The sequence below is a fragment of the Ranitomeya variabilis genome, chromosome 2, assembly GCF_051348905.1.
Source record: "Ranitomeya variabilis isolate aRanVar5 chromosome 2, aRanVar5.hap1, whole genome shotgun sequence".
Lineage (NCBI taxonomy): Eukaryota > Metazoa > Chordata > Amphibia > Anura > Dendrobatidae > Ranitomeya > Ranitomeya variabilis.
The window spans coordinates 601,734,982-601,757,530 of record NC_135233.1 but is presented as its reverse complement, the minus strand read 5'-3'; the positions used below and the strand labels follow the sequence as shown (position 1 = coordinate 601,757,530).

At 44.9% G+C, this 22,549-nt stretch overlaps 1 protein-coding gene across 1 annotated transcript in view; it reads right to left on the bottom strand.

Moving 5' to 3' along the window:
• The window catches only part of CDH13 (cadherin 13), a 916,091-nt gene that overhangs the window by 34,923 nt on the left and 858,619 nt on the right, over window positions 1-22,549 (bottom strand). The window contains exons 12-13 of the mRNA XM_077288603.1: window positions 21,854-22,087; window positions 15,972-16,190 (exon numbers count right to left, since the gene is read on the bottom strand). Coding sequence (XP_077144718.1) covers window positions 15,972-16,190; window positions 21,854-22,087 — 453 coding nt within the window. The remainder of the gene's footprint in view (window positions 1-15,971; window positions 16,191-21,853; window positions 22,088-22,549) is intronic.

Here is a 22,549-nt window from a genome sequence, read left to right as displayed (position 1 = left end):
CAAGGGTGCACCGACTGCTTGTGCTTGGTTTGAACAGTCATTGTGTGCTAATAGACCACCTTAAAAGAATTGATATTGACTTATAGGATTTATATTTTTTCAATAGGAGCCACTAAGGACCTTGGTTTCAGCCCCTATGAAGAGCCTATTGGCATATTGTATTTTTCAGGGAGCAATGCATGGCTTATAAGCCTCCTTATGTAATTCTAAAGGGGCTGTCGGCCTTAGTTCACAAGTCTCCAGTCACTTTAACTTGCAAATCCTCAAGGAGCACACAGTGCACACTGTCAGGATTCTCCAGTATTGGCACTGTGACCGTGATTGAAAAGTATGTGATTTGCATACATGTGGTAACATGCTGACTAGACATGCTTGGCCTCATTCGATGCAAGTGAATTGAGTGATGATGGACACGACTAGTTGTCATGTGGCTATAAGTGTGCAAATTCCATACCTGCAGTCACAGGATGCTGGTATCGGAGAATCCTGACAGTGCGCACTGTGCGTGATGTGAGGATTCACAAGTCTGCAGTTACATAGAGTGACTGCAGACTTGTACCTCAATGCCGGACAACATCCAATAAGGAGAAGCTTTCCCCCTATGGGTGCCTATATTATTTGCAGCTCATAACACTTATTCAAAGTGAAGGGGAACAGCCATGCTGCACTATATATTTAGCTCGGCAGCCATCAAGTTGCATAGGTTCCAGGTCTTGGGGACCCCAAAGTGATCTGAAAATAAGAGAATAAGGTTGAAATAGGACCCTCAATGTCTCGGTTACCCAAGGACCTCCAAACACCTTCGGTCAGTCCTGAAATATTTACAGAAACTATTACAGGGGTAACTCGAGGTATAGCGAGTATCTATATGCATTAATGGGTTAATAATCTTCTTTGGATGATCTAATAAGTTCATCACAGAGAGTTAAGATGCTGATCTCAATGATTTACCATGATGGAAACACATACTCCATCTTCCTGCAGTGCCCCCACAGGGGAGATGAAGTACTACATATTGAATTGAATAGGATGACTAAGTAAGGAGTGGATATCCTTGGTCCTGCAGTGCCCCCGCAGGGGAGATGAAGTATTACATATTGAAATAAATAGGATGACTAAGATGTGGATGTCCTTGGTCCTATATGTGTATATATATACACAGCACAGACCAAAACCTTCTCACTTAAAGATTTTTCTGTATTTTCATGACTATGAAAATTGTAAATTCACACTGAAGGCATCAAAACTATGAATTAACACATGTGGAATTATATACTTAACAAAAAAGTGTGAAACAACTGAAATTATGTCTTATATTCTAGGTTCTTCAAAGTAGCCACCTTTGCTTTGATGACTGCTTTGCACACTCTTGGCATTCTCTTGATGAGCTTCAAGAGGTAGTCACCGGGAATGGTTTTCACTTCACAGGTGTGCCCTGTCAGGTTTAATAAGTGGGATTTCTTGCCTTATAAATGGGGTTGGGACCATCAGTTGTGTTGTGCAGAAGTCTGGTGGATACACAGCTGATAGTCCTACTGAATAGACTGTTAGAATTTGTATTATGGCAAGAAAAAAGCAGCTAAGTAAAGGAAAATGAGTGGCCATCATTACTTTAAGAAATGAAGATCAGTCAGTCTGAAAAACTGGGCAAACTTTGAAAGTGTCCCCAAGTGCAATGGTAAAAACCATCAAGCGCTACAAAGAAACTGGCTCACCTGAGGACCGCCGCAGGAAAGGAAGACCAAGAGTCACCTCTGCTTCTGAGGATAAGTTTATCCGAGTCACCAGCCTCAGAAATCGCAGGTTAACAGCAGCTCAGATTAGAGACCAGGTCAATGCCAAACAGAGTTCTAGCAGCAGACACCTCTCTACAACAACTGTTAAGAGGAGACTTTGTGCAGCAGGCCTTCATGGTAAAATAGCTGCTAGGAAACCACTGCTAAGGACAGGCAACAAGCAGAAGAGACTTGTTTGGGCTAAAGAACACAAGGAATGGACATTAGACCAGTGGAAATCTGTGCTTTGGTCTGATGAGTCCAAATTTGAGATCTTTGGTTCCAACCACCGTGTCTTTGTGCGACGCAGAAAAGGTGAACGGATGGACTCTACATGCCTGGTTCCCACCGTGAAGCATGGAGGAGGAGGTGTGATGGTGTGGGGGTGCTTTGCTGGTGACACTGTTGGGGATTTATTCAAAATTGAAGGCATACTGAACCAGCATGGCTACCACAGCATCTTGCAGCGGCATGCTATTCCATCCGGTTTGCGTTTAGTTGGACCATCATTTATTTTTCAACAGGAAAATGACCCCAAACACACCTCCAGGCTGTGTAAGGGCTATTTGTCCAAGAGGGAGAGTGATGGGGTGCTACGCCAGATGACCTGGCCTCCACGGTCACCAGACCTGAACCCAGTTGAGATGGTTTGGGGTGAGCTGGACCGCAGAGTGAAGGCAAAAGGGCCAACAAGTGCTAAGCATCTCTGGGAACTCCTTCAAAATTGTTGGAAGACCATTCCCGGGACTACCTCTTGAAGCTCATCAAGAGAATGCCAAGAGTGTGCAAAGCAGTCATCAAAGCAAAAGGTGGCTACTTTGAAGAACCTAGAATATAAGACATATTTTCAGATGTTTCACATTTTTTTGTTAAGTATATAATTCCACATGTGTTAATTCATAGATTTGATGCCTTCAGTGTGAATGTACAATTTTCATAGTCATGAAAAGAGAAAAATCTTTAAATGAGAAGGTGTGTCCAAACTTTTGGTCTTTACTGTATACACAACTTATTATACCTACGTTTACCTGCTGCAATGGATTAATACGGAAAGTGATCTGGTAAGTTGATCACAGATAATCCCAACAGTGATCAAAACGATCAGTCATGAGGGAACCTGGCAGCAGGTGTTTTATTTCCCTGCAGTGCCCCTACAGGGGAAACTAGGAATTACACACTTTCCATGGACATGAACAGGATATCTGTGCCAAGCATGGATATCCTGGATCCTCCAGAACAAGAGACAATCTTTGTACCCCTGCTCATCTTTGAGGGTCTTGAGGGAACCCCCAAATGGTCCCTTTAAGAAGGAATATATAATCTGAATTGTATTCTTTTCTTTCCCACCCAATTATAGAACAATCCGGGACATCTGGCCTAATAATAGCGATGCAGTATTAGAATTTCTCGAGTTTATTGTGTATCGTTTCTGTATCTGAGCTTCCTGCTGTGAAATGAAGCCATCGGTAATAATCTTACCTCTTTTCAGCCGAGTTAATGTTGGTTAAACAAGAGCGGAGTATGATTGTGGTTACATTGCTGAGTGTTTTATTATGCTTTGCTTTTCCCCATGCAGTCATTATCGTTTGCTTGGTTTAGTGGTTTGGACGGGGAAGAATTCATTTGCTCTTTTATTATAATATTAGATATTTTGTTCTTGTTCGATAACCTCTGGTGGCAAAGCTGTTTGTTAAAAGGGAAATTAGCGGTGGAAGTTTGATGGCTTATAATTAAAAGCTTGTAGTCTCCTGCGACCGTCGTATACACCTGTAAGGGTTCACGGTATTATGGGTGATGAAAGCCAGACATAAAATGGAATGAGTCACCGAGGATCCTTTAATTTACATGTTATTAAAATCATACAAAAGGCCACCACTTTTTCTTCTCTGCAGATCACTTCTCAGCTTTGTTGTATAGACTGTGGCAGAAGTAGCAGAGCCATATCATTATCATTAGAAGGCACCATAAAGGGGCTTTTGTCTCAACTTCGATAATAGTTACATTTTAAAGTGTTTGTAAAAACAAGAAGCTGCCATTTAATCACTGTTCTGAAGAGAGAAGGGATTTTTAATCTTGTTGTTTAGAGGGAATGTGTCAACACTTTTTTGCTATGTAATCTGAGAACAGCATGATGTAGGGACAGCGATGTGTCACTTACTGTCATTTTGATACAATCCCTGTTTTCTCTGCCAACAGTGCTCAGAATGCTGAGCTCTGTGTAACCCCGCCCACACCACTGATTGGCTGCGTACACTGTGTATAGACTAAAAGCTGCTAATCGGTGGTGGGGGCGGAGTTACAGAGAGCAGTTGACTAGGAGGCGCCAGTCACCTAGTCCTGTAGTGATAATCTCCTGCTGATAAAATGCTAATTGTATTGAAACAGCAAGTTTAGTCAGTGACACATCCAGACTGTCATTTTCAGGAATTAACTGCCCCCTCCAAAAAAAAAGCAGGAAGCTGGAAGGTGGAGAGACGTGGGCTTATAGGATTTAATGTCAGAATAACCCTTTAATGACTGAAGGCGTGATAATAACACTGCACCCTATGAAATAGTAGGTTTTGTATGTTTGTCCCCTGTCTCTGAATGAGGAGGTTGTACTAGTATATGATGCACTCTTGCATCCAGCTAAAAGGCCAAAAAAAGGGAAAAAAATGCACTGGTATTTAGTCCTAAAAACTGCATTGTGCGAATTAATCCTTCTCCTCCTCCTCACTGGGAATTGTCAGTGAATGATTGAGGTAGGAGATTTCCTCCATCTTCTCCATCCTTGACATGGTCATAAACATCCTGGAGGAGAAGGTTTCCGCTGAGACTCCACGTTGCTGCCCTTTAATTTGGGCCTTCGGCATCTCCAATGTCCGAGTGCCGGTTTGTAAATATGACCGCTCTGGTGGGTCTCATGTTGGGAAATGCATTACGGCAGACACCTGATGAGGATCAGGACTCGATTCCCGCAGGAATTTACTTTCTAATCTTTTTTTTTCTCCCTTATGAATTGAAATCTGTTTGGAACCGAGGAACGAAATGAAGCCTTCCCTTGTATCGCCCGTTCCGAGCAGCCGAGAAGTCCAATTTCCTCATATACTTTGAGCATCAATTCTTCTTTATTATCAACATCTCTGCTGCTGACAATGAATGGAAACGTTGTTGCTTGTTAAGGGTACCGTCTCACAGTGGCACTTTGGTCGCTACGACGGTACGATCCGTGATGTTCCAGCGATATCCATACGATATCGCTGGGTCTGACACGCAGCAGCGATCAGGGAGAATCGTACGTCGTAGCAGATCGTTTGGAACTTTATTTCGTCGCTGCGTTCGCTTGTAACCAGGGTAAACATCGGGTTACTAAGCGCAGGGCCGTCAGGTCTGTGTGACAGCTCCCCAGCGACCACACAACGACTTACCAACGATCACGGCCAGGTCGTATCGCTGGTCGTGATCGTTGGTAAATCGTTTAGTGTAACGGTACCCTAAAACCAATCCTGATCACAAAGGAGCATGGTTTGTTACAATGTATCAGTGCCGTCTCTTGCAACACATTCTGCTGCTACAATTATGAAAGTCCGACATGAGAAATAGATGAACATTATTTTCTCTAAGATACAACACATAGTCAGTATTATCTTGCCCTCTACATACGGAGCTGGATGAAAATACCCCAAATGATATATTGCCACTAGTGTTGAGCATTCCGATACCGCAAGTATTGGGTATCGGCCGATATTTGCGGTATCGAAATTCCGATACCGAGTTCCGATATTTACCGCATATCGGATACCGGAATCGGAAGTTCCCAGAATTCAAACTGCACAAATTCAGCCAATGAGGAATGATTACAAGTGTGGGCACATCCTGTTCTGCATGGTGGGCATGTTACTGGCAAGGCTGTGATTGACTGCTGAAATGATGTCATGATGCACTATAAAAATCGCTGCCGCCATTTCGGGCTCACTCTGCTGTGAATTCAGTTAGTGACAGGACGCTGTGTTCTGACTGAGGGCCAGTTGAGATAGCGATTTGCTTCATTGTGCTTTACCCAGGCTAATTTAGCAACCGCTGTGTGAGAACCTTGCTTTTGCCTTGCAGCGCTGTTTTCACAGCTGTCTGCAAGGTCTCTGTGTGTGTGTGTGTGTGTGTGTGAGTGCAGCTCACTCTATAGTCTGTGTGCAGCCACAGCCGGTTGTATTCAGCTCAGGGTGCTTCACTGCCTCATACTGTTCTATCCATTGTCCTTTTTTGCTATTAGTGCAGCCTGCTGCACTGTTTTTTCAAATATTTCCTATTAGTGGCTTTCCACCCGTATCCAGCTAAATTGTGGAAAAACACTACATAGGATAACATAGAGGAGTTTTTTTGGGCCTTGCAGAGCCGTTTACGGCTGTCTGCGCAGTCTCCGTGTGAGTGCAGCTCGCTCTGTAGTCTGTGTGCAGCCACAGCCGGTTGTATTCAGCTCAGGGTGCGTCACTGCCTCATACCGCAAAATACATTGTCCTTTTTTGCTAATAGTGCAGCCTGCTGCACATTTTTTCAAATATTTCCTATTAGTGGCTTTCCACCCGTATCCAGCTAAATTGTGGAAAAACACTACATAGGATAACATAGAGGAGTTTTTTTTGGCCTTGCAGCGCCATTTACGGCTGTCTGCACAGTCTCCGTGTGAGTGCAGCTCGCTCTGTAGTCAGTTCTGCCCCCCCAAAAAAATGAAAAAATAAAGTTCAACAAACACACCACTTTACGGTTGTGTAAGCCACATTAGCTCATATTAAAGTCTAGTCCACACTTTAGAAAATTAGTGTTTCTTATACCTGTTACGAGCTGTTCAGGAATAAGCACACTAAGCCCTTAGTACTTTTCTGCTTATCTTTATCAGTCAACCAAGATGAAGAGGGCAGAGAGTAAGGCACGTGGGCGCGGAGCAGGGAGAGGACGTGGGGATTCTGTGCCTGCTGCGGGCACCGGTGACTCATCATCACCCAGTTTAAGCAGGGAACAGTCCTTCATGCGCAGCTTTGTAGGAGAGCTCCGTACACCGCTGCTGCGTGAAGACCAAATTGAAGCCGTTGTCGGATGGATGGCAGCTAACGCATCGACTTCAATTAGTGCCACATCCTCTCAGACACAGAGCACTGGAGAGCACCCATCTGTCTCTTCACCACCTGTCAAATTGCCCAGGCAGGCAGAGAACCCAGGACAGGAGCCATCTCTACTTCTGTTCTCTGAATCTCTTGGCTTGGAAACAGGGGGCCAGCCAAGCAGCATTGGAGAAAGGGAAGAAGAGGCAGTGTGCAGTGATGCCCAACAGCTTTGTCTCTCTGACTCTGAAGAGACGGGTGGGCCAGTGCCTCCGGTCAGCACCCCTCAGTACACATCTGATGATGACGCTCAGGTGCCACTTTCTGGTGCATGCTGTGCTGCCGAGACTACCCAGGAGGAGCAGTTGGTGGCAGAGGGTAGTGTAGATGATGAGGTCCTTGACCCATCGTGGCGTGAGGAACAGGAAGGTGGTGGGAGCAGCTCTGAGGAAGAGATTCCCCGAACGGGCCAAAGAGGGAGAGGGAGGGGGAAGACTGCGGAGCCCGTAGCCTCCACTTCGGCACCCGTTAGGAGCATGCCTCTTCCAAAAGCCAAAAAGGGCGCTCCCAAGACTTGCAGTGCCTGGTCCTTTTTTGACACAGTTGCAGATGACATTTGCTTTGTCAAATGCAAGGTGTGTCATCAGAAAGTCAAAAGAGGGAGAAATGTCAGCAACCTCAATACCTCAAATATGTGGAAACATGTGCGGACCAGGCACGCGGTGGAGTTACAAAAACACACTGAAGACTTAGGCCAACCAACAGCGGCAGCTACCACCTCTTCAGCTCGTGTTGCCTCTTCCTCCAGCTCACACACAGCTGGTTCGGCTTCCTCCCAGGATCGCCATGGAAGAACATCTGGCACTGTTGTCCAGAGACCCACTGTAACTCCACCCACAGCACCACGTTCCCAGTCATCCTCACACTCCCAGCCCAGTCTACAGCCATCGGTAGTACAGGCATGGGAGAAAAGGTGGCCATTCTCGGCAAAACACCCCCGAGCACAGGCTCTGAATGCTGGCATTGCAAAACTACTGTCCCTTGAAATGCTCTCATTCAGGCTGGTGGAGACTGACAGCTTCCGTGACTTGATGGCATTGACAGTCCCACAGTACAATGTGCCCAGCCGCTTTTATTTCAGCAGGCAAGCTGTCCCTGCCCTGCACAAGCATGTGGAGGGACACATAAAACACGCGCTACTGAATGCCGTCAGTAGCAAGGTCCACCTCACCACCGATGCGTGGACCAGTCAACATGGACAGGGGCGATACCTTTCCCTCACTGCCCATTGGGTTAATGTTGTTGAGCCGGGTACAGATCGTGCGAGTGGCGCAGGACGTGTCCTGCCCACTCCAAGGATTGCAGGAATCCATTCTGTACGCATTGACTCCTCCTCTTACACCAGTTCCTCAGAATCATCGCTGCAGGAGCCGTCACAGTCCACCTCCACATGGACCCGTGATGAACGTTTACCTGTTACGACATGAGCACAGCCGTGGCCAAACGTCAACAGGCCGTCTTCAAATTAATTTCTTTGGGGAATCGAAGCCACACAGCGCAGGAGCTCTGGAATGCCATCAAGCAGGAGAGCGATGTGTGGTTTGTGCCAGCGAATCTCCAGCCAGGCATGGTAGTGTTTGACAAAGGCCGAAATCTGGTGGCAGCTCTGGGCCTCGGCAACCTCACTCACATGCCATGTCAGGCACATGTGCTCAACTTGGTCGTGCAGAGTTTTTTGAGGGACTATCCGGATCTTGATGCACTGCTGCACAAGGTCCGCCTAGAGTGTGCTCACTTGCGGCGTTCCAGCACGGCAAGATCGCGCATTGCAGCTCTGCAGCGCCGATTCCGCCTTCCGAAACATCGCATCATATGAGACCTACCAACCGGGTGGAATTACACGTTACATATGTTGGAGCGGTTGTGTGAGCAGCAGAAAGCAGTAATGGAGTACTAGCTGCATCAGGCGCAAAGAAGTCGCACTCTGCGCCATTCAGACTTCACAACCACAGAGTGGGCCACTATGAAGGACATCTGCCAGGTTTTGCGTCCCTTCGATTATTCCACGCGGATGGCGAGTGCAGATGATGCACTAGTCAGCATAACTGTCCCCCTTATCTGCCTGCTTCAACAAACACTGCAAGCGCTAAGGGATGATGTTGTGGAAGAGGTGGAGGATGAGGAGTCACCATTTCCATCAGCTTCTGGACAGTCAGTGCCACGTGGTTCCTCACAAAGGCGTAGGCAGGGGACACTTTGAGAGGAGGATGAGGAGGAGTCAATAGAGGAGGAAGACATCCGTCCAGAGGAGGGAGTTACACAATTGTCCAGTAGTCAGTGTGTACAGCGAGGGTGGGGTGATGAAGAGCGGGCAGAGATCACGCCTCAAGCAGGGGACAGCGTTTCTTGCCCAGTTGGCAGTCTGCAGCACATGGTTGATTACATGCTGCAGTGCCTGAGAAACGACCGCAGCATCGCCCACATTCTTAACATGGCTGATTATTGGGTGTACACCCTCCTCGATCCTCGCTATCGGGACAACGTACAAACCCTCATCACACCGTTGAACCGGGAGCGTAAAATGCGGGAGTACCAAGACACACTGGTGAATTCCATCATCTTCTCCAGTCCAACTGAGAGCAGTGCTGCTAGTGCTTTACAAAGCAGCTCAGTGCGTCGAGGCAGTGGAGGAGGCTCTGCACAAAGACGGAGCAGAAGCAGTGCCTCTGCCCAAGGCAAGACCAGTATGGCCCAACTGTGGCACAGTTTTGTGTGCCCGCCACAAATGTCTACACCATCACAGGCGGCTCCAGTCAGCAGGAGGCAACGGTTCCGTCAGATGGTGACAGACTACATGTCTTGCCCTCTTACTGTACTCCCAGACGGCTCTTCCCCTTTCAAGTTTTGGGTCTCTAAGCTGGATACATGGCCAGAGCTAAGCCAGTATGCATTGGAGGTGCTGGCTTGCCCTGCGGCTAGTGTATTATCGGAACGCGTCTTTAGTGCTGCAGGTGGTGGTGTACTAACAGACCGTCACTTGCGACTATCCTCCGATAACGTTGACCGGCTTACTTTTCTGAAAATGAACCAGGCCTGGATCTCGCAGGAATTTGCCACTCCTCTTCCTGATTAAATAATTGGGTGACTGTCTACAGTATCCAGGTCTCCTGTTGTGTTCATCTTTCTACCACCTGAACTGTAATTCCTGGGCTCCAACACCGCCAGTTGAGGCTCAGAAGTGCCGTCTGCACAGTCAAAACATACGACCCAGTGTTATTGGGTTTCAGTAACGTCAGCTGATCCCCAGCTGTGTAGCCGGCAATGTGTCCTGCGACCGCCACGCTGACACAACAACTGAAATTTAAGGGAACCTGTCCCCCCCCCAGGCGTTTGTTACTGAAAGAGCCACCTTGTGCAGCAGTAATGCTGCACAAGGAAAAGGTAGCTCTTTTAGTTTAGCTCCTTGCACACGCAGAACTTAACACTTATAAAATGTGTCCACTGTTACCGTAAAACCGTCCCGGAGGTGGGACTTTCCTTTGTAATGGGACGCAGCACAGCCGTCATTCCTACCCCCTTGGTGCCGTGCGCCGCCTCCTCAGCGTTGTTTGAATCTGTCCCGGAGCCTGCGCTGTTATGTTATCCCTTGGCCATGCACACTTAGCACTGCCCGTCTTCTAACATCATTTGGTGTCAGGCTGGCTGCGCCTGTGCGGCCACGCTGCCCGAGATCCCGCCTCGCAGTGTCTTCTGATTTAATCACACTGCGGGCCTGGGATCCATGGGCATGCACAGTGCATATCTTCACCTCAGGCTCTCACTCGTTACCAAAGTAGCCGTTTTCGCCTGTCAATCAGGCTGGTCTGGTCAAATGGGCGTAGTGACACCGCTCTTTCTTCCCCCAGATCTTGCTTATTTTTCCGTTGGTGGCGTAGTGGTTTGCGCATGCCCAAGTGCCGAATCCACTGCCCATTTTCCTGAAGCCCCAGGCAGCAGAGCGCTCCATCTGCGCACGCGCGGCCACAGGAAGATGGCCGCCCCCACCGATCACCAGCGTAATAGCGCAGATCGCGCTCTTTTTCCTCACAACTCTGCAGTGGATTCGGCACTTGGGCATGCGCAAACCACTACGCCACCAACGGAAAAATAAGCAAGATCTAGGGGAAGAAACAGCGATGTCACCACGCCCATCCGACCAGACCAGCCTGATTGACAGGCAAAAACGGCTACTTTGGTAACATATTTCGGCAGCATAGGTGGGGAATCAGGGTCCACACAAAATACACTATTGTAATGCACAGCTCAGGCTCTATTTAACGGTATTTTTATCTCATACGGAAAAAACGGGGTGACAGGTTCGTTTTAAGGGAACCTGTCCCCTCCCCAGGCGTTTGTTACTGAAAGAGCCACCTTGTGCAGCAGTAATGCTGCACAAGGAAAAGGTGCCTCTTTTCGTTGTGCTCCTTGCACACGCTGAACCTAACACTTATGAAATGTGTCTCCTTACACTGTTAAAACGTCCCGGAGGTGGGACTTTCCTTTGTAATGAGACGCAGCACAGCCATCATTCCTACCCCCTTGGCGCCGTGCGCCGCCTCCTCAGCGTTGTTTGATTCTGTCACGGAGCCTGCACTGTTATGTTATCCCTTGGCCATGCACAGTTAGCGCTGCCCGTCTTCTGACATTATTTGGTGTCAGGCTGGCTGCGCCTGTGCGGCCGCGCTGCCCGAGATCCCGCCTCGCAGTGTCTTCTGATTTAATCCCACTGCGGGCCTGGGATCCATGGGCATGCGCAGTGCATATCTTCACCTCAGGCTCTCACTCATCTCCCTCCGCCTTCTTCAGACTGTGTGCCGTCAGCTGATCCCTAATAGCATGCCACGGCCGTGACACCGCACAGTCTGAAGAAGCCGGAGGGAGGGGAGTGAGAGGCGAGGATATGCACTGCGCATGCCCATGGATCCCAGGCCCACAGTGGGATTACATTAGACGACACTGCGAGGCGGGATCTCGGGCAGCGCGGCCGCACAGGCACAGCCAGCCTGACACCAAATGATGTCAGAAGACGGGCAGCGCTAAGTGTGCCTTGCCAAGGGATAACATAACAGCGCAGGCTCCGTGACAGAATCAAACAACGCTGAGGAGGCGTCGCACGGCGCCAAGGGGGTAGGAATGATGGCTGTGCTGCGTCACATTACAAAGGAAAGTCCCACCTCCGGGACGGTTTTACGGAGTGAGGGGACACATTTCATAAGTGTCTAGTTCAGCGTTTGCAAGGAGCATAATTAAAAGAGCCACCTTTTCCTTTTGCATCATTAGTGCTGTACAAGATGGCTCTTTCAGCAACAAACGCCTGGGGGGGGTTTAAAGGTTCCCTTTCAACTTGCTCCAGTGCAGGCTTCGGCCTACACTCTGCTCCTCCTGCTGTCCCTGGGCTCTAACACCGCCAGTTGGTGCCCGGAAGTGCTGGCTGCACAGAGAAAAACACCCGCCAATGTGTCAGCGGGGTTCAGCAACGCCAGCTGTTCTCCTGCTGTGTTTCCAGCAATGTGACCAGCAAACGCCACGCAGACACAAAGCTGCCGCCAGTGCAGGCTTTGGCCTACACTCTGCTCCTCCTGCTGACCCTGGGCTCTAACACCGCCAGTTGGTGCTCGGAAGTGCTGGCTGCACAGAGAAAAACACCCGCCAATGTGTCAGTGGGGTTCAGCAACGCCAGCTGTTCCCCTGCTGTGTAGCCGGCATCGTGTCCTGCAAACGCCACGCAGATACAACAGACCTAAAACTGCTTCCAGGGCAGGCTACGGCCTACACTCTGCTCCCTCTCCTCCTCCTGTTGTCCCTGCACTCTAACACCGCCAGTTGGTGCTCGGAAGTGCTGGCTGCACGGAGAAAAACACCAGCCAATGAGTCAGTGGGGTTCAGTAATGCCAGCTGTTCCCCTGCTGTGTAGCCGGCATCGTGTCCTGCAAACGCCACGCAGACACAACAACTGAAATTAAAGGGAGCCTGTCCCCCCCCAGGCGTTTGTATGTATAACAGCCACCTTGTACAGCAGTAATGCTGCATTTGTACAAGGTGGCTCATTAAGTTATTCTCCTTGCACACGTTGAACTCAACATGTATAAAATGTGTGCCCTGAAACCATTAAACTGTCCCTGAGGTGTGACTTTCCTTTGTAATGACACGCAGCAACCCCCTTGGTGCCATGCGCCGCCTCGTCATCAGCGTTGTTTGAATCTGCCATGGACCCTGCGCTGCTATGTTCAACCTTGCCCATGCGCAGGTAGCGCTGCCCGTCTTCTGACATCATTGGTTGGCAGGCTGGCTGCTCCTGTGCGGCCGCCCTGCCCGACACAACGCCCCTTGGTGTCTTATTTATTTTGACTGCGAGGGTGTGATTGATGGGCATGAGCAGTGCATATCTTCGCCTGTCACTCATCTCCTTCTGCCTTCTTCAGACTGTGCGGCTTCATGGCCGTGGCATGCGATAAGGGATCAGCTGACGCCGCACAGTCTGAATCAGGTGTAAGGACATGAGTGAGAGGCGAACATATTTACTGCGCAAGGCCATGAATCCCAGCCCCGCAGTGTGAATAAATGAAAAGACACTGCGGGGCTGGGATTCAAGGCCATCGCGACCGCACCGGCTGACATCAAATGATGTCAGAAGACAGGTAGCGCTAACAGCGCATGGCCAAGGGATAACACAACAGAGCAGACTCCTGTACAGCAAAAAGCGACGCTCAGGAGGCTGCGCCCAGCACCAAGGTGGTATTTTTGACAGCTGTGCTGCGTCTCATTAAGAAGGAAAGTCCCGCCTCCAAGACAGTTTGACTGTATAAGGGGCTAAATTTTATACGTGTTTTATTCAGCGTGTGCAAGGAACAAAATTAAAAGAGCAATCTTTTACTTGTGCAGCATTACTGCTGCACAAGGTGGCTCTTCTAGTTTGTAACACCTGAGGGGGGTTTAAAGGTTCCCTTTAAAATTGGTTCAATTAGGCTTCGGCCTACACTCTGCTCCTCCTGCTGTCCCTGGGCTCTAACACTGCCAGTTAGTGCCCGGAAGTGCTGGCTGCACAGAGAAAAACACCCGCCAATGTGTCAGTGGGGTTCAGCAACGCCAGCTGTTCCCCTGCTGTGTAACTGGCAACGTGTCCTGCAAACGCCACGCAGACACAAAGCTGCCGCCAGTGCAGGCTTCGGCCTACACTCTGCTCCTCCTGCTGATCCTGGGCTCTAACACCGCCAGTTGGTGCTCGGAAGTGCTGGCTGCACAGAGAAAAACACCCGCCAATGTGTCAGTGGGGTTCAGCAATGCCAGCTGTTCCCCTGCTGTGTAGCCGGCATCGTGTCCTGCAAATGCCACGCAGACACAAAGCTGCCGCCAGTGCATGCTTCGGCCTACACTCTGCTCCCCCTGCTGACCCTTTGCTCCAACACCGCTAGTTGGGATTCTAGGAAGACAATCTTGAATAGGTCCCCATCCTGGTTCCAGTACTGTCAGCTGGTTCCGGGTAGAGCTTTTGGCTTAGATGCCTCCTTCTGGGTATCCGAGTTCCACCAACGTCAGGTGGTCCTTGGTAGTGCTTTCAGGCATGGGTACCTCCTGCTTAGTAACCGGGTTCCAGTAACATCAGCTGGTCCTCGGTAGTTCCATTGGCTCTTGGACCTTCGGCTACCCATCCGGGTTCCAGTACCGTCAGCTGGTTCTCGGCAGTGTCTGTTGCTCTTGTACCTTCTGCTCCCCATCCTGGTTCCAGTACCGTCAGCTGGTTCCGGGCAGAGCCTTTGGCTTAGGTGCCTCCTTCTGGGTATCCGAGTTCCACCAACGTCAGGTGGTCCTTGGTAGTGCTTTCTGGCACGGGTAACTTCTGCTTAGTAACCGGGTTCCAGTAATGTCAGCTGGTCCTTGGTAGTTCCATTGGCTCTTGGACCTTCGGGTAGCCATCCGAGTTCCAGTTCCATCAGCTGGTTCTCGGCATTTTCTCAGCCTTCTTGTACCTTCTGCTACATTTCCAAGTTCAAGACCCTAAAGACGACGACCCGGAAGACCACCCCTAAGATGACGACGACACCAGAGACGACAACCACTGAGATGACGACGACCCTGGAGACGATGACCCTGAAGACCACCCCGATGATGACGACGTCCCCGGAGACGACGACCCTGGAGACGACGACCCTGGAGACGACGACATGGAAGACCGAGAAGCAGAAGAACAAGAGGCTGCAGAACAAAGAGCAGAAGAACATTAAGCATAAGACTAAACATCAGAGGAAAAGATATTATCTAAATTATAAGCAGAAGAAGACTAAGCAGTGTATGGGGGTGAGTCCGTTCCTCCTCGTGGTGCCCCTGGATAAAGCCTGATGCTGCAGGCCAAACTGAACGCGGACAAATCCAGTTGTAACTCTTTTGTGACAGGCAGAACGGAAGGTGTAATCTTCAAACTTTTATAGATAACAACTACAGGAATGCCTGTCACAAATAAGAATATAATGAAGAAGTAGAATATGAAGAAGAATAATAGTTAAATAAAAAGAATATGAAGAATGTAACAAAAAAAAATAATAGGTAGAAGATGAAGAAGAAGATGAATAAGGTGAAGAAGAAGTTGATGTCAAAGATGCTGCCACTGAGGATGATGAAGAAGAAAGTGTGGGAGAAGTAAAAAAGAAGGTGAAGGGCGTGGAAGTAGTGAAACATCAATATCTGACAAAATAAAAAAAATCTTAACATAGTCAATATCTTGGTAAATCCGAACGTCTTAAAAAAAAACAAACAATTCCTGCTATTCTATTTGATTGGGCTAAACCTCTATGCCTTTAATGTCTCCGCCACCTCCCCCAATACATCCCACATTATTGTTAGTTGTTTTCCTTCATGTAGAATTAACCTACAAGGAAAGAAAGGGTTTATTTTAATTCCGATATTTTCGTCCCATTGACTTGCATTGGTATCGGTATCGGCGATATCCGATATTTTTGGAATATCGGCCGATCCTATCCGATACCGATACTTTCCGATATCGGAAGGTATCGCTCAACACTAATTGCCACTTATCACTACTTGCAAAAACTTTATAAAAACACATAAAACTAAGCCAAAAACTTACAGAAAAGACTGTAGAGTGTAAAGAAGAGGACGACGGCCATGCTGACGTGTGGGGCATCGGCCGAACTGCAGTCTACTTTGCCTTTCTTGCAGGAGCACACTTGGATCGTAACATCTGCGCTGTACGACAATGGAGGTTTCCCCGAGTCCGTCACCAGCACCGGGAGATTGTAGTTAGCTTTCTTCAGATTCTGAAGTAGACTGACTTGTGCATGAGTATCTGGAGAAATTCAAAAGGAGTGAATTAATTTATAGCCTTAAATATCATAATATTCCCTCCCAAGGACAAGATGATAACTACTACAATATTGCTCCTTAAGTAGAAGCAAATATTAGAATACTGCTCCTATGTACAAGAATATAACTACTATAATACTGCTCCTACATACAAGAATATAACTACTATAATACTGCCCCTACGTACAAGAATATAACTACTATAATACTGCTCCTATGCACAAGAATATAACTACTATACTACTGCTCCTATGTACAGGAATATAACTACTATAATACTGCCCCTATGTACAAGAATATAACTACTATAATAGTGCCCCTAAGTACAAGAATATAACTACTATAATACTGCTCCTATGTACAAGAATATAACTACTATAATACTGCTCCTATGTAGAAGAATATAACTACTATAATACTGCTCCTATGTACAAGAAAATAACTACTATAATACTGCTATGTACAAGAGTAAAACTACTATAATACTGCCCCTATGTACAAGAATATAACTACAATAATGCTGTCCTTATGTACAAGTATATAACTAAAAGACTACTGCCCCTATGTACAAGAATATAACTACTATAATACTGCTCCTATGTACAAGAATATAATACTATAATACTGCTCCTTTGTGCAAGAATACAAATACTATAATACTGCTCCTATGTACAAGAGTATAACTACTATAATACTGCCCCCTATGTACAAGAATATAACTACTATAATACTGCCCCCTATGTACAAGAATATAACTACTATAATACTGCCCCTATGTACAAGAATATAACTATTATAATACTGCTCCCTATGTACAAGAATATAACTACTATAATACTGCTTCTAGATACAAGAATATAACTACTATAATACTGCCCCCTCTGTACAAAAATATAACTACTATAATACGGCTCCCTATGTACAAGAATATAACTACTATAATACTGCCCCTCATGTACAAGAATATAACTACAATAATACAGCCCTTTTATACAAGTATATAACTACCAGAATAATGCCCCTATGTGCAAGAATATAACTACTATAATACTGCTCCTATGTACAAGAATATAATACTATAATACAGCTCCTATGTACAAGAATATACCTACTATAATACTGCTCCTATGTACAAGAGTATAACTACTATATTACTGCCCCCTATGTACAAGAATATAACTACTATAATACTGTCCCTATATACAAGAATATAACTACTAAAATACTGCCCCTATGTACAAGAATATACCTACTATAATACTGCTCCTATATACAAGAATATAACTACTATAATACTGCTCCTATATACAAGAACATAACTACTATAATACTGCTCTTATGTACAAAAATATAACTACTATAATACTGCTCCTATGTACAAGAATATAACTACTATAATACTGCTCCTATGTACAAGAACATAACTCTATAATACTGCTCCTATGTACAAGAATATAACTACAATAATACAGCTCCTATGTACAAGAATATAACTACAATAATACTGCCCTTATGTACTAGTATATAACTACTAGAATAGTGCCCCTATGTACAAGAATATAACTACTATAATACTGCTCCTATGTACAAGAATATAATACTATAATACTGCTCCTTTGTACAAAGAATATTACTACTATAATACAGCTCCTATGTACAAGAGTATAACTACTATAATACTGCCCCCTATGTACAAGAATATAACTACTATAATACTGCCCCCTATGTACAAGTATATAACTACTATAATACTGCCCCTATGTACAAGAATATAACTATTATAATACTGCTCCCTATGTACAAGAATATAACTACTATAATACTGTTTCTATATACAAGAATATAACTACTATAATACTGCCCCCTCTGTACAAAAATATAACTACTATAATACGGCTCCCTATGTAGAAGAATATAACTACTATAATACTGCCCCTATGTACAAGAATATAACTACTATAATACTGCCCCTATGTACTAGAATATAACTACTATAATACTGCCCCCTCTGTACAAAAATATAACTACTATAATACGGCTCCCTATGTACAAGAATATAACTACTATAATGCTGCCCCTATGTACAAGAATATAACTACTATAATACTGCCCCCTCTGTGCAAAAATATAACTACTATAATACGGCTCCTATGTACAAGAATAAAACTACTATAATACTGCTCTTATGTACAAGAATATAACTACTATAATACTGCCCCCTATGTACAAGAATATAACTACTATAATACTGCTCCTATGTACAAGAATATAACTACTATAATACAGCCCCCTATGTACAAGAATATAACTACTATAATACTGCTCTTATGTACAAGAATATAAATACTATAATACTGCTCTTATGTACAAGAATATAACTAATATAATACTGCCCCCTCTGTACAAAAATATAACTACTATAATACTGCTCCTATGTACAAGAATATAACTACTATAATACTGCTCCTATGTGCAAGAATATAACTACTATAATACTGCTCCTATATACAAGAATATATGTACTATAATACTGCCCTCTATGTAAAAGATTATAACTACTATAATACGGCCCCCTATGTACAGGAATATAACTACTATAATACTGCTCCTATGTACAAGAATATAACTACTATAATACTGCTCCTATATACAAGAATATATCTACTATAATACTGCTCCTATGTACAAGAATATAACTACTATAATACGGCCCCTTATGTACAGGAATATAACTACTATAATACTGCCCCTATGTGCAAGAATATAACTACTATAATACTGCTCCTATGTACAAGAATATAACTACTATAATACTGCCCCTATGTACAAGAATATAACTACTATAATACTGCCCCTATGTACAAGAATATATCTACTATAATACTGCTCCTATGTACAAGAATATAACTACTATAATATGCTCCTATGTACAAGAATATAACTACTATAATACTGCCCCTAAGTACAAGAATATAACTACTATAATACTGCTCCTGTGTACAAGAATATAACTGCTATAATACTGCCTCTATGTACAAGAATATAACTACTATAATACTGCTCCTACGTACAAGAATATAACTGCTATAATACTGCCCTCTATGTAAAAGAATATAACTACTATAATACTGCATCTATGTACAAGAATATAACTACTATAATACTGCTCCTATGTACAAGAATATAACTACTATAATACTGCTCCTATGTACAAGAATATAACTACCATAATACTGCCCCTATGTACAAGAATATAACTACTATAATATGGCACCCTATGTACAGGAATATAACTACTATAGTAGGACTTTAGGAGAATCTCCGCTCATGGTCTTTATCCTTTAAATAAATGTACGACATCAGTAAAATGGTTTATTTCTCCATCACTGAATGTCAAAATCATTTCACTCGGCAGAGACTCGGACTTAAGACATGTTGAACAACCACAGCTTTCAAATAGAAGCTCTCATTGATTTCTCCTAAGATTCTGCCTGGTGCATCTTTTATGGTTGTGTTTCGCCATCTGAAGACTTTCCTCTCCTATTCTCTGTCTCATATTTTTAAAAGGATAAGAGGGAAGACGTTAAATTGACAGAAGTTCACAATGAATCTCCAAGACTGATCACAAAACGTCTCGATCCCGGGTCCTCTCTTCTGCCGAGTATACTCTTCACCTCTTTCGGGAGATGACACCGAGTACAAAAACAAGGGTTCAGCTTGGTCTACCTCTTCCCTTTGTCTTCTTCATGGAGGATTTTTAATTGACGTGAGTTTCTATGACATGTCTTGAAACTCAAGTGGGAACAAGGCTTCTTAGAAAAGAAATGAAAGAGAACGAGAAATAGATCCAAAAATAGTCTGAAGCTGGACGGCTTTAGGTAATGAGGTGGCAATTCCCAAGATATAAAAATTATATGACAAAAGTTCTTGAAGATGGATTAGAAGTGACTAATATCGCAGTGCTCAGACCATAGCGAATATCGAATTCTATTTTCCATTGTAAATCATGCCATGGCTCATTTTACCTGTAATATATTACACTACTCCGGCCAAATGAAGAATCTAGCGGTCCTTGTACTGGAGGAAATATGCGGAAAGGAAGATTTAATTGAACTTTATCTTTTTTTTTTTAGAACCTTTAGTATTTCATGTTTCCATCAACATAGCCATACAAATGTAAGAGTGGTGAACTGTACTGTCAAGTTCCAACCCGTCATGTCGATAATATCATGTGGTTTATGCATATATAGTGTATATAGTAAATAGACTGTTATATGGTAGTGAATGGCATAGGGTAGAGATATAGATTAGAATCTGGGACATAGGATAAGGACAATAGGCTTAGTACATACTTTTATAAGATAAGATACGGTTAATGTTTGGGACTAGCCCAGAGTGGGAGGGGGTGTGTGATGGTGAAAAGCAGGTAATTCCTGGTAGTTGGTCAGATAGGGAAATACAGTAATCAAGGTCTAGCTGAAGTGCAGTGGGCTGCTACTGTCAGCAAGTATTTATCGTTTGTGGAGGCCTCACTAGAGTCCCTTGCGGACACTCCTGGAACGTTCGGAGTTCAGGGCTCAGTATGGGTACTATGGAGAGTATCTTATTCTCTGGTGTACAGAGATGGACATGGAACCATGAGAAGGGAAGGTTAAGGATCCTGGGTGCACTGTGGGACAAGAAATCTCAGACACTGAGGGAGCAAGTGAACGTAGGGATAGTCCAGAATGAACGGGTAGCGATGCTGAGGGCGTGCTGTACCAAGGAAACAAGGAATAACAAGTGTTACAATCTGATGAACTTGAAATCTACAGTAAACTTTTTCTTTTTAAAACGAACAGCGTCTTCCCCAAGTTATGTGCAACGGCTCCCGAAGATGGAGACCTAGAGAAAGTGGAGACCGGTAACTTACAAGCGAGTGAGAAAACTAGATACATGATAGCCCATTGGGACTGGGACATGATTTTCCTTTAAAGTGCAGGGGCGATATGGAGCACACTTCACACAAGTTTTCGTTTTTCTTCCTTGGTTGTATTTTGTTAATGGCACCAATTTTGCAGTACATAGAATTTACTAAATATACTAAATATCTTTCATTTTTTTTATGGGTTGCAAATGGAAAAAATACCAAAAAAAAGAGTGATTCTGAAATTTTTTGTTTTGTTTTTTTTGGGTTCAAAGTGAACATTGTTAGGAAGCTACTTGAGATTTTGTTGTGAGAAAAAATAGACGATGGGATGACAGATGGAGACTCTCGCTTTGTCTAACCACTTAGATGCCGTAAACACTATCGATTGCTGCATCTAAGGAGGTGAGTTCTGAATAATCCCAGATTCTGGCCATTGTACACTTACTAACTGTGAGTTGACATTTGTTGGCGATGGTGCGGCTAAGCCTCTGAGCCCTTGTCATCACAAAACCATAGGTGACATTATTTGTAATATATAACATCAAAGAGTTTGAGTAATTTCATTCAAGCTGCCTTGGTTCCAAGTCGAAGGGAAGAGACATCTGATTGGCTCAAAGCACAACCCTGATGTCACACCGGTGAAAATCCCACCCATGAGGAATGGAGAGAAAGAATGGAATGATACAAAAATATGTTAAGTTTGAAGATAGAATTCAAAATGCGGTGATGACACTCACTATTCAGTTGCGTGATTTTCCAGGATTTATCTGACACGGATTGTTTCCCCAATTCAAATCTAAACGGGTCGGCGTTCGGATGAAGATCTTTGTCCCACGCTCCAAGAGTGATGACGTTGAGGTCTTTCGAGTCTTCACACATTTTCGCCGAGGTTGGGTAGATATACGGCGCATTGTCGTTAACGTCTCCTAAGGTAATTTGTAATGTTCCTGTGCCGGTTGCAGGAGGGGTGCCTGGAGAAAGGAAAACGATAACATTGCATTGATTTCTAGAACGTCAAGTTATAGCCGCATTGTTACACTGTTATTATGCATTATTCTGGTCTAAGGGCTGTGTCTGAAAATAGGAAGCAACAGTACCAGACTTAACCATCGAGAAGAGTGGAAAATAAATGTCCGTCAGGTATTAATAATCTCATACAATCCCTTACTGCTATTTGTCACTTCCAAATTGCCAGATCTTTGACGCCAACCTAGATGCCCATGATTCAGTTTGAGCCTCAGAAAACTGGAAGATCCTTTCATATTCTGTTTTGTCAGTTAAAAGGTCGATTCTACTTCACCATGGACTCTTTTTTTTGGAATTCCTACGGTCTCTTCTCACTAGCCCCCTAAGATGGAAAGATGAGTGTAACACATTTCAGAAGGTAACTTAATGGGGTTTCCTAATCTCCAAAAACAACTTTTTTCACTCTA